The 22,556-nt window shown below is 36.4% G+C and overlaps 1 protein-coding gene and 1 non-coding gene across 2 annotated transcripts; one reads left to right on the forward strand and one right to left on the reverse strand.

Moving 5' to 3' along the window:
- The first annotated feature begins 16,863 nt into the window (after positions 1-16,863).
- LOC120070439 (U5 spliceosomal RNA) lies at positions 16,864-16,983 on the forward strand. The gene has a single exon (XR_005479935.1). It is a non-coding gene; the product is annotated as a U5 spliceosomal RNA (small nuclear RNA).
- A 768-nt stretch (positions 16,984-17,751) lies between these two features.
- Positions 17,752-20,851, reverse strand: LOC120071505 (polyphosphatidylinositol phosphatase). The gene is made up of 7 exons (XM_039023829.2): positions 20,619-20,851; positions 20,409-20,531; positions 19,812-20,029; positions 19,185-19,328; positions 18,742-18,959; positions 18,183-18,441; positions 17,752-18,068 (listed from the first exon to the last, which is right to left on the reverse strand). Exons 1-7 carry the CDS (start codon positions 20,692-20,694, stop codon positions 17,940-17,942), a joined length of 1,167 nt encoding a protein of 388 aa, XP_038879757.1. The 5' UTR covers positions 20,695-20,851; the 3' UTR covers positions 17,752-17,939.
- Between the last annotated feature and the right edge of the window lie 1,705 nt (positions 20,852-22,556).

Below are 22,556 nucleotides of genomic sequence, written 5' to 3' on the forward strand. Positions count from 1 at the left end.
TGCAAGAGTATCACATACTCAATCATGCGGAATAGACATATGAAGCATGTAGCAAACCACCGAGAGGTGTGCGTTGCACAAGTATAGTGAGTAAATTCTCTTTGCTTAGTGTGAGGCTGTAGCAATGCTTGTCTATGAGCTAATCAGTGGCGACTAACTATCCGAAAGAGTAAGTAGTGGAACTCACTAAGCAAAGTAAGCAGTGTTCCTAGAGATAGGAATAATCTTATGTTCAACCATGCTTTATGTGATCATCTTGTCTTATAAGTGCATCATTCATCATTTGGACATACTTGGAAGAGTAGTTTAAAGACCAAATCTAGGCTTGGGAGAGTCAGATTGGATCGCATAAGCAAGAGTAGAAGCTTAGGAATAAGTTCTATTTGCTATTTACACAGTGCATGCGCCCTAGAAATAGAATGTGGTGGTATGCGGACACCTTCTTGTCTTATGCGTGTTAGATCACATAAGCAAGAATAGAGACTTAGACATAAGCCTTATCGATATTTTCGCATATGTATCGCATGCATCCTAGAAATAGGAATCGTATATTTGTGTATAGCATGATCGCATAACTTGTGCTGGCTGGGGTTACCCTTGCGATCAAGCTTAATGATGAGGTGAAGTTATCCCCTCCACTATTTTATCTATTTTTTCACGCATCTTATTACGAGTTAACAGTTGCCGTGTCTCTGCCAACTCTCATAGTCATACTTCCATTACTTAATCTGTTTAGTTAGGAGTAAAAGTAGCATATAGTCCTTTAACTTCATTATTGTTTTATTCTTCGCCACAAACTCATCACTTTGCAACATTTAGTTACAAGTCCCTGAGTTCGACCTCGGATCACCCCAAGAAACTTGCGATCTCATTATACTTGGCGAGAGAGCAAGAAAACTTGTGACTGGAATGCATGGTCATCGCATATATTCTTAAACGCATATTGCATATTTCTTAGTCCAACGCATGACCATCAACGTATTGAGAACAAACGCATATCATAAGATGAACGCATATTTACTCTCCATTTTCCACCTATCACTAACAATGGGACCTTATAGACCTATAGATTGAACCTCAAATGATACAAAATTAATTAACTAAACTCTTTAATTAAATTAATCAACCTTCATTAACTGTCGTTCACTTCACTAAAGACCGACAACTGTACTCTTCACACTATAGATATAATTATATGTCCATTGGATATAACCAATCAATAGTGCGCTGACCCTTCACAAATTACTCGCAAGTACAGCTGGGTCAAAATTATCGTTTGACCCTTGTAGTCACATCTAACTCCTTAAGTACCACCGATCCCTCTAATGAAAAATTAGTCATAGTCCAATTATAACCGTACCCCTCTCGGGCTAGGAGAGGGTGTGGCACCACATTGTTCAAGACTCGAAATCAGCCCTTAAGTGAGCAATTTATCTACTTACCTTATCGATCAGGAAGGAGCGAGGAGTTATAAAATAAATAGATACTACCATGGAGGCGGTATCTTAGGACATTTGGCGCCAACAATCGATGCATAAGGGATCCATCTCATCTCCTCAACCTCTTGAGGTGTCTTAGACATTATTCCTTAGACAAGACAATTCCATGCCTGAAAGTTAAAAAACGTCTCTTGGAATTCTACATCGAATATTTGATAAGCGTCTTGTTAATGTACGATGCCTGAGACAAGGCCAATGTTTTGTTCTTACGATGCCTGAAGATCTAGATCCCTATAATAAATTGCACCTTTCCCAAATATTTCATTTGGAATTGGGCCATTAACCACTGTTTAATATCAATAAGTAGACCTACATCATTCCTAATGAGTAGATATCGTCCACGTACAACACTAAGAAAGCTACTGAACTGTTGATGATTTTCGTATAAACACAAAAACATTCTAATCAAAGCCATAAGAATTTATCGTAGTATCAAATCTTATATTCCAAGATTGAGAAGTCTGTTTCAGTTCATAAATGGACCAATCAAGCTTACAAACCTTTTGCTCTTGACATTGAGAAATGAATCCTTCTAGTTGTTGCATATAGATGGTCTCCTCAAGATTTCCATTCAGAAAAGCAGTCTTGACGCCCATTTCTCAAATCTCATAGTCATAATATGTGGCAATGGACAAGAGTATCCAAATAGGCTTTAATATGGCAAAAGATGAGAAAGTTTCCTCATAGTCAACTTCCTCAACCTGGGTATAACTCTTTGCCACCAGTCTAGCCTTAAAGATCTGTACCTTACCATCAACACTCATTTTTCTCTTGTAGATCCACTTGCAACCTATAGGTTTGACGCCATCAAGTTGATCTACAAGATCCCAAACTAAATTGAAATACTAGACTTCATTTCGAGATCCATAATTTTAATCCATTCATCTGTGTCCACATCTTTCATTTCCTGTTTATAGATAATGGATCCTCAACACTGCCACTATAAACGATGGTCAAGGTTTTTGTTAATCCATATAACGAATAGGTGGGTTCACAACCTTTCTACTACGTTGAGGCTCCTTCAATGGTTGAGGTGGAGGTGTACAACTAGATGAACCGACATCAATAACTCTTGTTGATGTACTAGGCTCCTTAACAACTCTTATTGAAGTTTCAGTAGTTTCCTTGGAAAGTTCACTTAACACAAGTTTACTGCGTGGCTTATGCTCTCTAGTGTGGTCCTTTTTTAAAACTGTAGCATTTGTTGACACAAATAATTTATTATCTTTAGGATCATAGAAGTAACCACCCCTCATTCCCTTGTGATAACCTACAAATAGGCATAATTTTGAACAAGGTTCCAATTTCTTAGGATTTTTCTCAATCACGTGTGCTGGACAACCCCAAATCCTGAAATGGCGTAAACTACCTTTACGACCATTTCATAATTTTCAAGGTATTTTAGAAACACACTTTGATGGAATATAGTTCAAAATATAAGTTGCAATCTGAAGGAAATCAGACATGAGGATTTCCATGAGCAGCGGAAGGATCGTTCCAAATTCCATTCATATTTGAACATAAGCAATTACTATCAAGAAACGAAAACATACAGGCTATGCACAAAACGAATTACAGCATGCTTTACATAAACTCAACGGAAAAAAGAATTCACATACCTTTGAAGACTAATCTTCAATCTCCCTTGATCACGAACACTCGTTCAACCAGCAAGACAACAATCACGAACGCTCGAACACTTCGACCGCAACGCAACACATTCACAGTAACCATGAACACAGCGAACTCCAAGACCACAAACACAGCGAACGACCTCCAACGACCTCAACTATGTTGAGTTGAGTACAACACCACCACAATGGCTACCTTGGTAATCTCGGTGTAAGAATCCAGAAGTGTGGGCTCTGTGTGGACTTGGTTAGAGGACGAGATTAGAGGAAGAACAATCGTGTAAACGATTGAGCAAGTGGGAGATGACAAGGTCTACCGTATAGACGATGCCCAATCGTTTGACAAATGCTATGTGATCGTTTAGCTGAGCGAACTATCGTGTAGAGTCACTCCACGATCGTCTAGTCTCTCTTCAGCTATCATTTAGTGAATCTCATTCACTTGACAGTCAATCGTGAGAACTTGCCTAGAATGGTAATTCTCACAACTACTAAATTTAGGAAAAAAATTTCCTTTTATCTCACAGTTACCATGAAACCACCAATAACCTCCCACTCAATTGGTTATTAGAGAAAAAGAGATAATTATCCAATAACTAATATAATTATAAATATACATGATAACCAACTTACCATAATATATTTATAACCTATAGTTTTAATATTTCATCTCATGAAACATATAAACCATAGTTCTTTCTCTATTCCATGACTCTTAATGTAAATCTCATTTACATTAATCATCCACTTGATGTATCTCATACACCATACCGATCATATCGTATATAATCGAATTACCTCTTGTCAATTTAAACATTTCAAATCAACACCAAGAACCGATCCTCAACTTGAATCCATTGAACTACCAAGGGGACCTTATGGACCTGTAGCTCGAAGCTCCAACGATACGTGAATAACTGACTAAACTCTTTAGTCACGGGATCTACCATTTGTTAACTGCCAGACACTCCACTAAATACCAATAGCTGAACTATCCTTACTACAGATATATTATGTGTCCATCTTAACCAATCAACAATGCGACAACCCTTCACAGATCGCTCCTAGGTATAACTCAGCCAATAACCGTTATGCCTCAGTAGTTACATCTAACTCCTTAAGTACCATTGATCTCTCTAATGAACATAAATCATAGTCCTATTATGACTGAGTTCTCTCTTCTAAAGAGAAGTCGTGGCCACTAGGTTTAAGCCCCAGAATCAGCCCTTAAGGGAGCAATCTTTCTACTTATCCCTGCTTCGGGAAATGAGTAAATTTCATCTTGTGTACTGAGTTCCTAGCTCCCAAATCAGACAAGTCCCCAAAAAGGTAGGCATGTTGAGTTGGCAATCTGGCCACTCTCACCCATACTAATCAAAGGACCGTCCTCAAAGGCAAGAGTTCCCAAAACACTCAAGATTGAGGTTGTGTCACCTATAGTCATTTAGGTGAGATGTAAGTATTTAGTATCAATAGCATTATATACAGAGTCTAGTCATCTCGTGGTCTGGTCTTATACAAACTCTTTGTATAGGATACCTCCGCTCGCACGTCTCCACATGAATGGTCAGGATCTACCATCTATAGTAGTTTACAACACTTGTAAACCTCTACAAAGCGGGCTATATCCATAGTGTCACCAGGATCAAGTGTCCTATCTTAATCCTTATACTACAGACCTATTTAGGTTATCACTTAAGGCATGATCCACTTGTATATCACATATACATGCTTAAGTTTACATAAGATAACCATGGAGCTTTGTTTATTGGATATGAGTAAATGTCAGAATGAAATAACAGTTATTTTATCCATAAAACAATGTATATCATTACAAACAATGAGACTCGGGGAGAATTAGGACACCAATCTCAACACTCTTTGTATAGGGTACCCCCGCTCGCATGTCTCCACATAAATGGTTAAGATCTACCATCTGTAGTAGTTCACAACACTTGCAAACCTTTACAAAGCGGGTCGTATCCACAGTGTCACGAGGATCAGGTATCCCTCCTCAATCTTTATACTACAGATCTATTTAGGTTATCACTTAAGGCATGATCCACTGGTATATCTCATATACGTGCTTAAGTTTACATACGATAATCATGAAGCTTTGTTTATTGGATATGAGTAAATGCCATATAAAATAACTCTTATTTTATTCATAACAATATGTACAAATTACAAACTACGAGACTCCAGGAGAATTAGGACACCAATCCCAACACAATCTATACTGCATAACCCCAAAACGAATCAGGTAAATGAGCATAACTTATCATAGATCGAACCATGTCCAACAAGGTTCTATTTCTTTGATACATTATTCTGCTGAGGTGTACCAGGTACTCAGAGTTGGGATTTTTGGAAATGGTGTCCTAAATCTCATTGTAATTTTGTAGCTTGTAAAGTCTGTATAAATATATTGTTATTAATAAAATAAGTATCATTTTATAAGCATATACTCAATCCAATAAACTAAGATCCGAGGTTATTTTATATAATTTAAACAAGTATGTAGAGACATAAAGATGGATCTTGTTTAAATGATAACCTAAATGGTCTGTAGTAGATGGATAAGGTTGGGTACCTTATCCTGGTGACACTACAGGTACGGTCCACTTTGTAGGTGTTACAAGTGTTGTAAAGTGCTACAAATGAATTGATCCTGATCATTCACGTGGAGACATGCAAGTGGGGGTATCCTATACAAAGAGTTTGTATAAGATTGGACCACAAAATGACTAATCTCTTTATATAACACTGTTTATAATAGAGACTTACATTTCACTAGGATGACCATAGGTGACATAACCTGAATCTTGAGTGAGTTCTGAACTCTTGCTTATGAAGGTGGTCATTTGATTTGTATGGGTGAGAGTGGCTAGATTGCCAACTCAACAAGCCTACCATTTTGGGGATTCGTCTGATTGGGGAGTTGGGAACTCAGCTATCCAAGACAGAATTCACTCCTTTCCCAATGCAGGGGCAATAGATAAATTGCTCCCTTAAGGGCTGATTTTGGGTCTTAAACATAATGGCCACACCCTCTCCTGGCCCGAGAGGACTTGGTCATAGCGGGATCATGACTTATTGTTCATCAGAGAAATCAGTGGTACTTAAGGAGTTAGATGTAACTATAGGGGCAAAACGGTATTTTGGTCCAGTTGTACTTACGAGAAAATTGTGAAGGGTCATCGTACTGTTGATTGGTTATATCCAATGGACACATATAATTTATCTGTAGTGCGAAGAGGGCAGTTGTCGGTCTTTAATAGAGTGACCGACAGTTAACGGATGTCAGGTAATTTAATTTAAGAGTTTAATTAATTATCCAAGTATCGTTGGAGCTTCAATCTACAAGTTCATAAGGTCCCCACTGTAGCTCAACATGGATTTAATCTTTGGATTGATTTGAAGTGTTCAAATTGATTGAGGGAATTAATTATATATGATATAATTAATTATAATGTATTTGATACATTATGAGAGAAATTTGAGATTCATGTAATTAAATATAAATATGATTTATATTGAGAGGAATAAAATATTTGGATATAATCTAAATATTATTTATATGAATGAGATTCGTATAAATGGATTTAATGTGATTTATATTAAATATCACTTATAGTTAAGAGAGAATAAAAACAATATTTTATGTTATATTTGATGCAATCTACAACTATAAACTATATGTTATATTTGATATAACATATAGTGTATATATAATAAAGTAGTTATTATATATTTGTTATTAATTTATTTGAAATTGATAAAAGGGAAGGAGTTATAACTCCCTCCCCAAATTCTCTCCAAATAACTAACAAGTGATAAAGGTGTGTGTGGATGAGATTCATCCAGTTCCAAGAGAATTCATACAGAGTAAGACTCTCTAAGAAAAACTCCTCTCTAATTCTCTCCTTCTCCTTCCCTCTACTAAGGATTCAAGCAAAGCCCACAACTCCTGCTTGAATTCTATAATCCCAAAAGAGAATACTGAGGGTTCTCGATTGGTAGTGTCCGTGCGAGAAGAAGAAGATCAAAGAGTAAGGTGTTTCGTTCGTGATTGTTCGAGGGATTCGTGAAGAAAGGTTCTTCGAAGGTGATTGCAAAAGCATGTTGTAATTTATTATTAAATGCATATCTAGTGTATGTTTGTTGTAACTTTTGTATTCAATAATTAATGGAATTTGGACGATCCACTTCCGCTCATAGATCTCTTGTAAACGAGTTCTTTTAAGGATACGATTCCACGTTCTATCAAATAGTCCTGGAATATTAAATCCATATAATCTCCATCTCAATCAATTTGAAGTGTCTTAATTATTTTACCTAATGTATTCTCAACCTCAGCCTTATACTCAATGAAATTTTGAAGAGCTTCAGACTTATGCTATATTAGGTAAACATACCCATATCTAGAATAATCATCTATAAAAGTGATAAAATATTCAAATTCTCATCTCGCATTAACGTTCATAGAACCATAGAGGTTCAAATGTACAAGTTTCAAGGATTCTTTGGCTCTATGACCTTTTTCAGTAAAACGGTCTTTTAGTCATTTTTCCTTCAAAGCATGACTCACATATCCGTAAATAATTTTTTTCTAACTCACTTAGAAGTCCATTCTCAACCAACCTCTCGATCCTATTGAGATTTATGTGACCTAATCTTAGGTGCCAAAGTTGGGTATTTTCTTTAGGTTAAAATTTTTGTCTTTTATTTTGAGTTATCGTAGTTTTGAACATTTTAGTATTAAGAAGGGCCTTAGATGCTAAAGACTTTTGCACATAAAGATTACTTTCTAAGTTGCAGAACAAATAAAAACATCGTTCTTGTAAACAAACACTTTATGTACATTAAAGTTAAGAGAATAGTTCTGTTCAAGTAAACATTTTACAAAAATAAGGAACTACATATACATTATCCAATAATAAATCATTATGTAAAAGTAATCAGAGGTCTCCCACTGCCTCAATCGAGATGACTTGCCCAATTCCAACCCACATAGTCATCTTGCCAGTCTTGAGCTGCTGTCAGGAACTAATTCCTTGAAAAGAAGAACAAACATGATTAGTGGCGCATGAATTAATTATCTAGGTAGAATCATCGTTTTTCACTAAACAAGTTTCTAGAATTAGCAAATCACATTTACCTTGTTTGATTTTCCTCTTTTCCGTCAAATACTTAGGCATGGTTCTATTTTCAGTATCCCTTTTGGTTGCAATGGAAGTAAATTCCTTTGGCAACCTTGGCTTTCTTGCCGCTCTGGGCTGCAACAGGGTTAACTTTCCCTTTATCTTCTTTCTTCTTCTTCCACTTTTTGGTGTTGGAAGAAGAAGGTACAAACTTTGTTCCAGAGGTCGAACCTCTGTGGAACTTCTTTGAGGAAGTGACAACATTTGCCTCTCGCTTTTGTTTCTTGACTTTCATCAAGAACTGATAAGTCTGTAATTCATTAAGAAAGGTGGTCAGGTTGTAGTCTAGCTTGTTCATAATAGCGTTACTAAGAAACTGGAGGAAACTTTCAGGTAGAGTCTCCAGAATGAAGCTAACCTAACTGATTTCATTGATGATAGACCCATCCATCTCAGCCATGTTAAAGTGAACCGTTATGTTTAGAACATGTTCTCGAACAGAGGCCCCTTCTTTCATACGGGCACGAAAGATGTATTTTAAAGCATCATGTTGGAGTTGTGTGGACTGTTGTACAAACATCTCCCTTAACGAATGCATGATATTGCATGCAGTGATCACAGTTTTGTGCTTCTTGTCTATGACTTCTGTTGATTATTTTATTTAGGAACGGATTGCTTTATTTATTTATATTAAGGACAGATGGGGTTGTACATGAATACATGCCTTTAACATGGCTTATGTGTTTGCACCCATGCGTCTGAGGTCATGCGTCAGAATGAAGATGCGTTAAGCTAATATGCAATGACCACACGTTCCTATCATAAGTTTTCTTGCGCTCGCGCCAAGTATAACACAAACTCAAGTTTCTCGGGTAATCCGAGGTCGAACACAGGAACTTGTCACTCAATAATTCTTGTGAAGTAATACATTTGAGGCGATGAAAAGAAAAATAAAAAGAATTTTAATGGATGTACACACTATTCCTACTCCTAACTAAACAAATTGAGTAATAGAAAACTTGCAATGAGAATAAGTAGAGACACAATAACCTTTTAACGCATAGTAATTTTTATCATCTTAAATCGTCCGAGTAATCCCAACTCATTGCACTAACGAGTCGCACACCTCTCGGTGGTCAGCTGCATGACTATATCTCTATAGTGCATGGTTGCATCGAGCATAAAATTATGCCTATCTCTAAGAACAATGCGAACTTTGCTTTAGTGCGTTCCATCTTTTACCTTCTCAGGCAGTTAGACGCAGTTATTTAACTTATAGACAAGCAATGCAACATCCCAAAGACAGGCATTGCTACAGCTTTTCACCAAGCAAAGAGGATTAACTCACTATACTCACACACGCACACCTCTCGATGGGTTGCTTCATGCGTCCTATCTCTAGGCTACACGATTAAGCATGCAATTGTCTTTGATAAATAAACGCTGAAGATAAACTATGATAGAGATGAAGATGACGAAGAAGACGAAAATGAAGAAGTTAAGATTTGCATTGATCACAAATTATCTTAATAACTTAAGCTAAAATGTAATACAACATAGAGATTAGAAGAGAAAGGAAGGACTCTGCGTCAAGGCTACCGGTGGTGCCATGGTTGAATGGTGGAGATATCTCTCTCGAGCTTTATCTCCGGCGAATGCTCCGATCGTCACTCGGTCTAAGTTGTGGAGATGAAGAATTCTCACTGAAAATCTCTTTCAAGCTCTCATCTGTGATCACAAACCTCTTCCTTGAGGCAGAAATTCGGATGTCTTAAAATGAAGGTCCCAAGGGCTATTTATAGAGTTTGGACGCCGACAGCTATAATGATGATGGTATGGCTCACTGCTACTTTTGTCGCGGTATGGCCATTGTCACATCGCCTTATCTTCCAAGATATGCGCCCGAGCTTGATTCAGCTGAAGTTATCAACGCGTTCTACCCATCTTGCGATCTTCTATTATGGCTATCACTCCTTGGCCGCAACCTCCATTTGGTCACCGCAATTCCCATGTGTTGGATGCATGTGATTACCGCAACTTCCATGCGTTGGATGCATGTGATTACCGCAACTTCCATGCGTTAGATGCATGTGATTACCGTAACTTCCATGCGTTAAACGCATATGATTACCGCAACTTCCATGCGTTGGACGCATGTGATTACAGTCTGCGATTGCTTAGCTCATGCGTTTGTCTTTGTGATCGCCTGGCTTCAGCACATGCGTTTGTCCGCGGTAGCTTATTTCAAACGCATGCATTTGATTTCTGCGATAGCTACAAAAATAGACACTTTGGCATGGAGTAACGCATAATATTGGGGTCAATGAGGATTTAGGTGCTAATTGACGCAAAACTCAATTTTCTACTTATTAGCTCTCATGATTCTAAATAAAAGGCTTATAATAACTGGCTCTCATGATTCTAAATAAAAGGCTTATAATAACTGGCATTTCTGCCAGTTATCACCCCCCCCCCCTCCCAAACTTAGAATCATGCTTGTCCTCAAGCATGCGTTATACTTAATAAATTCTTAACTCGCCTTCCTGCGTCTCTTTGCGATGACCATCTTCTCAGAATGTAATTTACTCGTGCCTCTAACTATGGACGCAGTGCTCTCCTCTACTTCAGCTGCTTCTCCAAAGAGATCTTTTCTAAGTTAAATTCGGCAAGCCTTTGCTCAAAATTTTTTTATTCATTCTCCGCAACTTTGCGTTCAGCTCATGAGAATGTGTTCGTTCAAAACAATTCAAGTTTATGCGTTTATTTAATCTAACGCGACGTTGAATCTGGTTACACTCTTCGTTTTGGCTTACCCTCATGTGTGTTATGAGGGCATCCAACTTCTGTTGCATTCTATATTCAACTCAACTCATGTCTTGCTTAATTTGGCTTACGCCAGACAGAGGAATTGCGCTTATGCGTTGATCCTAGTAACTTACCTTCGTTTTGGTTTGCCCCCACGGGTGTCATGCGGACATCCAACTACGGGTAAGTTCCTTTCACAATTAAACTCTTGTCAACATGGGTTTCCCCATTGTGTTGGTAGTGGAGTTGTTATTTTCAATTTTTTTATGAAAATGATCGCAATGTGATAAATGCAATTCTCCGAGTCCGCTGCCACCCCTCAAAATTTAGAGGGTGGCAGCATTCTCACTGCAAGCTAAAAACAAACTCAATAGGAATGTGATAACAAATGTTTGAGCAAGGGTTTGCACACAATAAAAATATAGACTTTCACACTTTGAAGAAGCTATTAAAAGTAAGGGATGCCTTGCGATACTAATTAGAGGATGCGGTGAATTATTTATACCATTATAGATGCATCGCAAAGAACCGTAGTCAGACAAGGAGAATTCCAAAAGGATAATGCATAAAAGATAACAAGAAAAGAATCTTAGGATACCGAGGTTTCCAAGTGGTAGTGTCGTTTGGGATTCCAAGGGATTCACCAATGAAGAAAAGTCTTCAAAGGTAGGTTTTCTAAACCTAACTCTATCTCAAGCGTCGTATATTGACAAAATACTTGTCAAGTATTCGATGTAGAACTCCAAGAGGGGCTTATTGCCTTTCAGACACGGAGTTGTATTGTCTAAGGAACAATGTCCTAAGATACCTCAAGAGGTTGAAGAAATGAGACAAATCCCCTACACATCGGCTGTTGGTAGCCTGATGTATGCGATGTTATGTACAAGACCTAACATCTACTATGCGGTAAGGATAGTCAATAAATATTAGTCTAATCCAGGATTCAATCATTGGATCGCTGTTAAGAATATCCTCAAGTATCTACATAGAACGAGGGACTACATGCTTGTGTATGGTTCTAAGGATCTAATCATTACTGGATACACGACTTTGATTTTCAGGATAAGGATTCTAGGAAATTCACATCAAGATCAGTTTTTACTCTTAACGGAGGGGCAGTAGTCTGGAGAAACACCAAGCAAGGGTGCATCGCTGACTCCACCATGAAAGATGAGTATGTAGTAGCTTGTGAAGCTACTAAAGAAGCTGTTTGGCTCAGGAAATTCTTGACTGATCTGGAAGTCGTTCTAGAAATGTCAAAGCCCATCACACTTTATTGTGATAATAGTGGTGCTATGGCTAATTCTCGAGAGCCTAAGATTCACAAGGGAGAAATTTATCTACTTACCCCGATCAGATTATTTTATCATGTGTTATCATGCATTTAATTAAGTTTCATGATGCTTTATGGAAAAGTTTAAACATGTGTTCGAATGAGATTCTATAACATGTGTTAAAAGGTATATCTCTATTTCAAAGTGCTCAAAAGAGTTTCTTAATTAAACTTTAAAGCATTAGTTGTTATAAGTTTCAAAAATGTTTTGAGCATAAAAGGTTGTTCATAAAATGTCACACATTGGGCTTCCCAACTTACATTTTCCAAATGTTTTGTTCCCCCCCCCCCCCCTCCCCTATAGCGAAAGGAAAGAGTTCTAGGGTGCTGCTTGAGATCAAGATCCGCTGCACTTCGGGGTTTAAGCTTACTGTTTATGAGTTTTTGCAAACTAGGCGTGGAAGTGATGGAACACGAGACATACGTAGCGGAATAAGGATCTAAAGGAAAAAACGAATAGGAAAGAGTTAGCTCCCGAAAAAAGGGTCGACTCGAACTCTTTTGAGATCTGGACTCAGATCCGCTGGCACTTCCGGGGTTTAATGCTTAACATGTTTAGTGAGTTCTATTGCAAACTAGGCGGTCAAGTGATGGGTCAAACACGAGACATACAGTAGACGGAACATGAATCCGGAAATTCAAATCTATAGAGGAAAAAACTCATAGCGATAATAAAAATAAGGAAAGTTTAATCCATATGAGCTAAACCTAATGGACCTACAGATCAGGATCCTAAGATTTGTTAACTAACGGGTCATTCCACTAAAGTGTAGTTGCTCCATCTGATAACCAGTAAGTCAATCTTTCACTCGTCTTGGCTGGGAATCTCGAGAACACTTCTTGTTCCTTCAGAACCTCTAAAGAACTTTCCAGAGCCACTTGTTCTTATTCCGAAGTCAGAGTCTACTACCCGCTGAATTCTCTGGACTCAGAACCGGCAGTTAAGGTCGGGACCTCGGATCGAATGAAGGAATGTAAACAGTGTTATAAAGCAAAAGTGACTAAGTCGTGGTCCAGTCTTATACAAACTCATTGCATAGGATGCTCCTATTCACATATCTCTATATGAACGATTCGGGATCACATCGTTTGTACTAATTACAAAGTAGGCCGCATCCATAGTGTCCCCATAACAAGATGCCCAACCTTATCCTTATACTATAGACCATTTTTGGTTATATACTCGAACTTGATCCATCTGGAATCACTCAGAAACCACTCGAACCGGCCCAAAAACACCAAAAATCAAGTTGAACCGACTCAACCAGGTCAAAAATGGACTGGCCCAGACCGTCTGGACTGGCTGGTCAACGTGCGCTAGCACAGTCAATGGAAGCGCGAGCAGGCGGGTAGCGAACCAGTCAGTGCACGAAGCTGTTTCGAACCGGGTCGGAACTCGGGCTGGCAGGTCAGGTCATTGGGTCTGGTGGCTGAAACGGGCTTGGAATCAAATTTCCTTCAATTTTTGAAGTTGTCCCCTTTCCCAGAACCGAGCAATTACAACCTAATTTTAACTTTAATGACTCTAACAAAATTACAGATCCTTTCCCACACATTAATGCTCATAAACAAGTGAGCAATTACAAATTTCCACAAGAAATTTAAAGAAAAACAATGCCAAAATCGTAAAAAATTCACTTTAGTCCACATTTCATTCAACATTTGAAAGAAAGGAAAAAAATACCCACCAAAAGCAATTGAGCATAATTAAAGCATGTTCTGATACCACATGATGGAACACGAGACATACGCAGCGGAATAAGGATCTAATTATTCTCTAATTGCTTTTAATTAAAAGGAAAAAACATGCAAAAAAAAAATAGGAAAAACAGTAAATTAAAAAGGAGTAGAGTACAACTTTTGTAGCTCCCGAAAAAAGCTTTTCCTCGCTGAATCTCGACCCGAATTCTTCTGGACCACCACTAGAATTTACCCGCTATTCTCTAGACTCAAAACCGGGTTGTGGGACCCGGTGAATGAAGGAATGAAAAAGGGAAGAAATGGTGGTTCAAGGTTAATGTGAAAAAGATAGGAGAATTTTTTGTGAGAATTTTGGAAACCAAAAATAGAAAACTTTTCCAAGAAGGAGAGAAAAAGATTTCAAAAACCTCTTTTTATTAAACAATTACATGAATCTAATGCATGTAAAAACTCACCAAAATTCAACACCTCACAAAGCACTAAACCAAAGTGGGCTATATGTCATTCTATAATGTTTACACATAGTCCACTTAAGTTAGTGGGATTATCCAACAAAAATGTTGGATAATTCCACTAACTCTTAGTCAAGGGCAAAATGGTCTTTTTCTATTTGGTCAAAGTCAAACTTTGACTTTTAGCAAAAGTCAACACTTTGACTTTTTACAGTTTTTACCCTCTTGACTAATTTTGACCTCCCGAACATGAATCCGCATTCATATTTTCGAAATTCAAATCACATTTGAATATAGAGCGCCATACAAAAACTCGATAGCGATATCGCATAGACTTGTCGGTTTTAATCATTTTTCTTAATTTGAACGATTCAAATTAATCCAACATACTATTCTAAGTTTAATCCATATGAGCTAGCAGGGGGACCTAATGGACCTACAGATCATGGGCTTCAACGATCCGAGATTAACCGATAAAACTCTTTAATCTAATTAATCAACATTTGTTAACTAACGGGTCATTCCACTAAAGTCCCGTAGTTGCACTCCCCTCACCGTATATATGTTTTTGTCCATCTGATATAACCATAACCAGTAAGTCAATCTTTCACAGGTTGTTCGTGGTCTTGGCTGGGTTAAAATACCATTTTACCCCCGAGAACACTTCTTGTTCCTTCAGTCCCACTGAACCTCTAAAGAACAATTGATTTGTGGTCCAACCAACAAATCCAGTCCCTCTCAGCCTAGTGAGAGAGTGGGTCACCTTGTTCTTATTCTGAAGTCAGCACTTAAGGGAACAACCTATCTACTACTCTTAGAGACGGGTAGGAGTGAAGTCCATCTTGCACCCTATTTACCCGGTCTTACCCCTGAAATGGGAGGCTTATTGAGCCAGCGTTGTTGAGCTGCTCTCACCTATGCAGATCTAAGGATAATCTCGAATAAACAGAAGTTCATAGTTAGCTCAGGAATGAGATCGAGTTACCTAGATCATCAAATTTGAATTAGTTAGTTTTATACAGTAAATGGTGTTATAAAGCAAAAGTGACTAAGTCGTGGTCCAGTCTTATACAAACTCATTGCATAGGATGCCCCTACTCACATATCTCTATATGAACGATTCGGGATCACATCGTTTGTACTAACTACAAAGTAGGTCGCATCCATAGTATCCCCAGAACAAGGCGCCCAACCTTATCCCTATACTATAGACCATTTTAGGCTATATACTCGAACTTGATTCATATTTTATGTCATCACATAAAGTTCAAGTCTACATTAAATAGCCTCAGGACCTTAGTTTATTGGATTCAAGATTACAATTTCAATAACAATTTTATCAAAAAAACAAAACAGAATATGTTTATCAATTTACAAACTACGAGTTTTAGGACATAAAATCCAATAGGAAGTTGTTTAAGTTATATTTGGGGTTTGTATAAAGAAGAGTTATATAAACATTAACTCTGTTGTAATAAAATAATCTTGATTTGAATTCATTTGTATACTTAGTTTATAAGTTGTGAGCAAAATAGGTCAAGACGGACAATAAATATCACAAAAAGGTGGTATTTGCTGTCTTCAAGCCTTCTTCTAGATGAAAGAGGTAAGCTTAGGAGGGGGTATGACAATGAGAATCTAGAAAACGTGAATCTTAGATGCTCGTAAAACAAACTGCCCTTATTTTTATCAAAGCCGACCCTAGAATGGGAAAGATATTTAAGTTAAAATATCCTACACAAAGAAAATATAAATAGTTTACACTTAAAAAATAAACTATTATAACCCAGATAAAAACAATCTGTACCCTAAACACTAACTATTATAACTTACCGACTATAATAACCAATTCAACACTCCAAACGTCTTTTCATAGACATCTAAATGATTTATAAATAAATTGACTCATTTTTCTATGTTATAAACAACCCTAATTTTATTTATATAATTTGGAGCTGATTTTAAATATAATTCAATAAAAATAGTTATAAATTCATTTGGGAAAGTTTTGGGTTTTAACCAATAAAAATGGAGTACAAATTGATTTTTTTGGCTATATTTTAAAATAAACGGGTTGTAAGGTTCCATTATATTTTTGGAATTTGATCTCAACCGTCAGATGTTGGGTGGTGTCAAATGCATCGACGACCAAGGAAGCTGGAACGCGTTCAGTATCATAGAGACGCGAACAGAGTAGTAAATTTGAGTTTATGAGAAATCCCACATCGACAATTTTGAAAAGGCTGGGGCTAGAGGTGAATATAAAAGGGGGAGAACATACAGCTTCTTTCTTCACGCAGCCGTGCGGTGAGCACAGAGCGAACTATTCTTTCGCCTTTTACTAAAGAATACCGTGTGCTCGCCGCAATCAGCGGCATACGCCTATTTTTGGAAGGGTTTCCTCCTTTTTGGAGGAAATCCTGCAATTCAGTACAATATTCTTATCTGGCTGTTGTCTAAATAATTTTAGTGATGTCCCTAATCCAAGTTATTATTTATTTGTTGAAATAAATTATACAATTTTGGTACTTAAGTTGATTGTCACGATGGCGAAGGATCGTAGTGAAAATTAGTTTTGAGCCAATTATGAGAAAGAATAGACCCAGTAGTTACAGATATCTTGAATTGAATTTACATAATTTAATGGGCTAAAAAGGTGAAATTTTGAAAATGTGCTGCTCCCAGAAAGATTTAAATTAACAACCAAATATGTTTTTAATTTTCGTTTGGTTTCATTGAATTTTTTTAATGTTTTTTTCCGTTGGATTTTGGATTGGGATTATACTTTTAAAAATCTGGATTGACTCAACCTTAAATTTAAGTATTTTAAATTAATAAAAAAAGAAAAAGATAAATAATCCAACCTAATCTGAGGAGACCGAGTTGGTCTAAAAATTCTCTCCAATACAACCTATATACACTCCTATTATATATATTTTTTAATCTTGTTCAATTTTTTTTCTGGTTCCTTTTTTATTGGTAAAAAATATTCCACTTGCTATTTATAAACACCAGAGTACATGGAAAGAAAGTCTTTCCTCCATGTACTGCAATGAATTTTATGAAGTTAAATGTAAGTATAAAGATCTATGGTTATCTGTTTTACATATTTTTCCAAGGAGAAAACACAAATCAGTTGGGGGATCGACTTCCACCGTACCATTTAACTTCACTTTAAATATGACCTTGTGAAAAAAGAATGGAAGTTTTTTTAATATATAAAATAAAAAAAGGTACAATATACAAAGCTTTTGAACAATGTAAGAAGTGGTCGCAGGAAGGAGATATCCCTCAAATGGATTTGAGGCTAACAAAAGAAAGAAAACAACTGTGGCTCTTGTTTTCTGCATAAAATACAGTTCTAAAAACTCAGTTTAGAAATCATACTTTGTCCGTCCACTACTTAAAATAAGGCACAACATGTCTGAGATGCTTGAAGAGGATCGAAAGAAGTTCCAAGATTCAAGCATTAGGCGTTTCCTTGATCCTTTGAAATGAACAACCTGCATTTCAGGAAGAGAATTGTGAACATTTGAGCCAAGATTGAAAATTCCATCCCAGTTCAAACTAGATGTATAAAACCTTACAGACTGTTAATTTCTCCAGTAATATGATACCTTAACATTCAAGGGCATGCCATGGAATTGACCTGCACCCTCTGGTGGTGTCCAATTGTACAAGGCGCATGGTAAGAAAAGTACTGAAGCACCATTGATTTCTTCTACAAATGTTTCTGCTTTACTAAATTTCCTTGCATCAAATGAAGGATTTGACCTTACAACCCATGCAAGAGCTAATTGATCTCCAAGCATTCGTGATGCTTTCATGAATTTTGAACTGTATATTTTCAGTACTTCTTGGAGAAAAGCCTTTGCCCTGCATAATCACGTATGTTTAAAGATCACTGCAGAACATGACAGCTCAAACAAGACCAACCTTTTAGTAGAAAATCCATAAACAGCTTCATCAATAGAAACAAATAAGGATTAATGGTAAAGCTAAGGCGTACTAACCCAACCCTTAAAATTTATTGATGAAAATTATATAACATTTCTGAAACACCCCCTCTCCCTTGACTCTCCATTTGAATCATCCGAATTGCTAAGCACCATTACATAAAATAAAGGCTTAAGAAGTCCATGCAAAAAATTAGGGCAGATAAATTAGGACATATACCTTTGAATTCCATCTTCAGTACCTCTCACAGCTATAAACCCTGAATTCAGAGGCTGTGCTTTGTTATTTCTAAAAGTGAGAGCCAAATGAAACTTCGGATGCTTATGAAAAATTTCTCCTAAATCACCAACCACTGCCATATCTGAGTCTGTGAAGAAGTAATGATTGATGTGTCTTGGACCCCGTCGTTGCTCCTCAAGTCTTGTATCTAGAAAGCTCTGCATCATTGCATAACCAACTTCAGGAAGTATTCCCAAAAATATGTTCTTTCACAGTCATCAACAAAAAAATAGCAAGTTAATGTTTGAGATATAATGTAGAGTCATGCCTTTGTATTACATGCTTTTCCAAATATTACTATAAATACTAATTATTCTCGAGGAAAAGTCTTCATAACTCCAGTAGAAATATTCTACCTATATGTTAATGAGATGTGCTCTTACAATGTAAGACCTGATTCTTTGAAGCATCAATGTGTCTCGTGAATATTCACCCTGTATCGGATACACAGTTACTCTCTGTCTACGTACTGGTAGATCTGAAGCTGGATCAGTTAAAATCATTACATTACTCTGGGGCATTGAAACCTGCAATTGGTTAGACATGTTTAGATGAAAGACTGCGTAGTCCATCTGCAATTAGAAACATTACGATAGGAAGCAAAGGGTTGAATTGTAAGTGAGTATATGCTTACATGGGTCAAAAGAAGATAAGCTTAACACAGGAGCTTATATGAATATCAATATTGTCGATGCAAGAAAAGCCTCCAGTCGAAAAGAATAAAAGCTAGAGGACTATTTTCAAACTCTTTTAAACAAAGGTCTGATTCTTTTAGCCTAGCTAAAGATCAAATCACCCCCAAAGACGCCCATCACCACTAAAACCTGTCATATTCCTCTCAAACAAAATACTCCATACAACTGAGTTACACACCAAAGAACTACTCACTTGTGCCAAAAACCGAAGGTGAAACAATACCTCCTTCCATAGTTCTAACCCATAATATCAATCTCTCTAACTTCCAACTAGGGACCCAACAATATTTGATTGAAAAATCAGCATGTTAGTACCTGAATGAAGTTGATGAAGACATTCAAAACAGCCATCGACCTCTCCACTTTACTGTATGAAGCATCCCCAACTTTTACAATGTCAGTTGATCTGCCAATCACTTTGGAATCCTGCGACGCATTGTAAATGGTAAAGACAGTTACAAAGTGAATGTTGTTCCCAGTATCGGCCGAATTAGAAGTAGCAGGCAAATGGGTGTTGTTGAGCGCTTTGGTGCCTGCAAAATTGAAGTGCAGATCTAAGCAAGAAGGGTTTGAGGCAGCCATATAGCTAACATCTAGGGTTTAACAACGGTACTTGTGTGTTAGTATACGTCCACACCACATCAACACACAAATTATAGAGATCCAAAAATGCAAGGAGAGGAAGCACATTACAAAGACAACTACAACGCATACAGAAATTGAGTAACAAAATTACCCTGAAATTAGAATACGATATCAAATTCTAAAGAAAAATCTTTCGCAAACGAGTTGTATTTCAACTAACTAACAGTTGCATCGAAAGAGAATAAATCAGAACTGAAACAACTCAAATTTAAGGCAATTAAGTCAACATTAGGGCGTGAAAGCAAGATAAGAGCGAGAAATAAGAACCTGAGCATTGCAATCGATCGGGGTGGCCTTGGCCGGCGGCAGGGCCAAGAATTAAATGATCGAATTTCTTGCTACGTTTGTTGGGCTGACCTTGCGAGGTTAGGTCATGATGCAATTCTAAAACTGAATCAATGATTGAACGTTAGATGGATAAACAAGAAACGGAAAAAACTCGAAGTGATATGAGAGAATCAGAGGGGTGAAACTGACCGGAGAGGAGATGAGGAAGGAAGAAGACGAGGGGAAGGAAGAAGAGGAAACAACGCCGTTCGCTGCAAAATCTCATGCTTCCTCCGCCATAGACGCCGTTCTGTAGGCGGTGGCCGGTGGTGATCTGGGTAGCTCACTCCACCTTAATGCTCCACTATCGGCGGAGCTACTTTTTTTCGATCTGAAAAAGAAAACACAACGAATAAAAAATTTTCTTTCCTTTTTCTCTATATATGAAACAATCTTCATTTTTATAAACACATACATATATTTCTAGGTTCAACCAACAAATTAATCATAAAAAAAATAGCCCAACAAATAGGCCAACATAATCATCCAAAAAAATAGTCCAACAAAATCTAATTTTTAAGTTAACATATACCCAAAAATAAATCATGGATCCATAAACTACACATTAAGTTCAGCCCAAATGCAAACAAAATGTTATATATATATATATATGAAGATTATACATTTAAATCATGGACCCATAAACTCTACATTTTCGAACTTGATCCTCATTTTTATAAACAAATACATATATTGAGAAAAATTAAAGAAAAAACTTTACCTCAGTCAAAGAAAATGTTTCGGTAGATCGACTCACGATGGCAGCAACAAGAGAAAATAAGGCAAAGTGGAGGTTTTTGGATGATGTTTGGACAGAGGAAGAACGTTTCAGATGGAGGAAGAAGAGTCGTAGCGGTTTAATGGAGAAGGAAGTCGTGTACCCAGTACACGATTTACCTCAGTAAACGTTGCATAACTACCACGTTGGCAGTCTGCGCATGCCAGATCAACAGGCACTCGTGTACCGAGTACACAATTTAGAGCTAATCATGTATCAGGTACACGATTAAAAAACCTATTTTTGTCAATCTTTTCAACCCTACCCTATTTTTGTTAATATATATTAAATAACATTATTAAAAAAAACCAGCAAAATACATTTTCATTGTAAAAAAATTTATGTAACATAAAAAACAAACAATTATATAAGAATATTTAGACAAATATCAATTTATACCTTTAAACTTAAAATCATACAAATTTAGAACTTTGAAGATTATATCAATTTAAATCCCAAACTAACAATTGTATCAATTTAAACCTGAACTTTTATAAATGTATCAATTTAAATCTTGAATTTTCATAATTGTATCAATTTAAACCCTTATTATGTTTTATTTGAATACACATATGAAAGTTTAATGTTTAAATTGATATATTTATGAAAATTCTAAGTGTAGGGTTTAAATTGATATAATTATTAATTTAGGGTTAAAATTGATACATATCCTAAACTATTTAAAGTTTAAATTGATACAATTATTAATTTAAGGTTTAAATTGATAAAACTTTTAAAATTCAGGAGAATAAATTGATATTTACCGGATATTTTATCTGATTTAACTAATGTAAAATGATTATTCATTGGTCTTTTATTTATTAATATTTTTGTTGCTTTAATAACTTTCCAAAAGTTTCCATCCAAACTAGACTCAACATTTTAAACATCATCAACATTCACCTTCGTTGGAGTTCCAATTCTTATACCTCATATTTATTGTGCTCAAAAAAGAATATATACATATATTGTCCTAATAAAAATGTTGAAATCTCAATGTTATGAAAATGTAGATAAACATATCAACAAATATATATTTTTTAGTTCAATAACATTTGAAATTAAAAATTTGAACCACCAAACTTTTATCAAGCATATATGCCTAACATGGAGTAGAATGTTCAAGGGAATTTAAAAAAAATTTATATAAACCAAAGTTCATAAAGAAAATTTAATTAATAAAACAAAGTATTTCCTCGTTCTAAATAATTTTGAACTTTTATTTTCAATATTCATATTCACACGAGTAATATTCTAGGTCAAAATTTGACAATACTGTGAGAATGTTTACCAGAATGTAAATTCAAAGT

Source organism: Benincasa hispida, chromosome 1 (assembly GCF_027475165.1).
Source record: "Benincasa hispida cultivar pf3 chromosome 1, pf3_genome.v1.1, whole genome shotgun sequence".
In the NCBI taxonomy this organism is placed as follows: Eukaryota; Viridiplantae; Streptophyta; class Magnoliopsida; order Cucurbitales; family Cucurbitaceae; genus Benincasa; species Benincasa hispida.

What these genes read in the sequence shown, in the direction of transcription:
- LOC120071505 (XM_039023829.2), bottom strand. Translation starts at nt 20,694, where the DNA reads ATGAGATTTTGCAGCGAACGGCGTTGTTTCCTCTTCTTCCTTCCCCTC. An exon ending in TCTTCATCAACTTCATTCAG is followed by an intron (nt 19,329 to 19,811) that starts GTACTAACATGC and finishes AACCAATTGCAG; the next exon opens with GTTTCAATGCCCCAGAGTAA. An exon ending in AAAGAATCAGGTCTTACATT is followed by an intron (nt 18,960 to 19,184) that starts GTAAGAGCACAT and finishes GCAATGATGCAG; the next exon opens with AGCTTTCTAGATACAAGACT.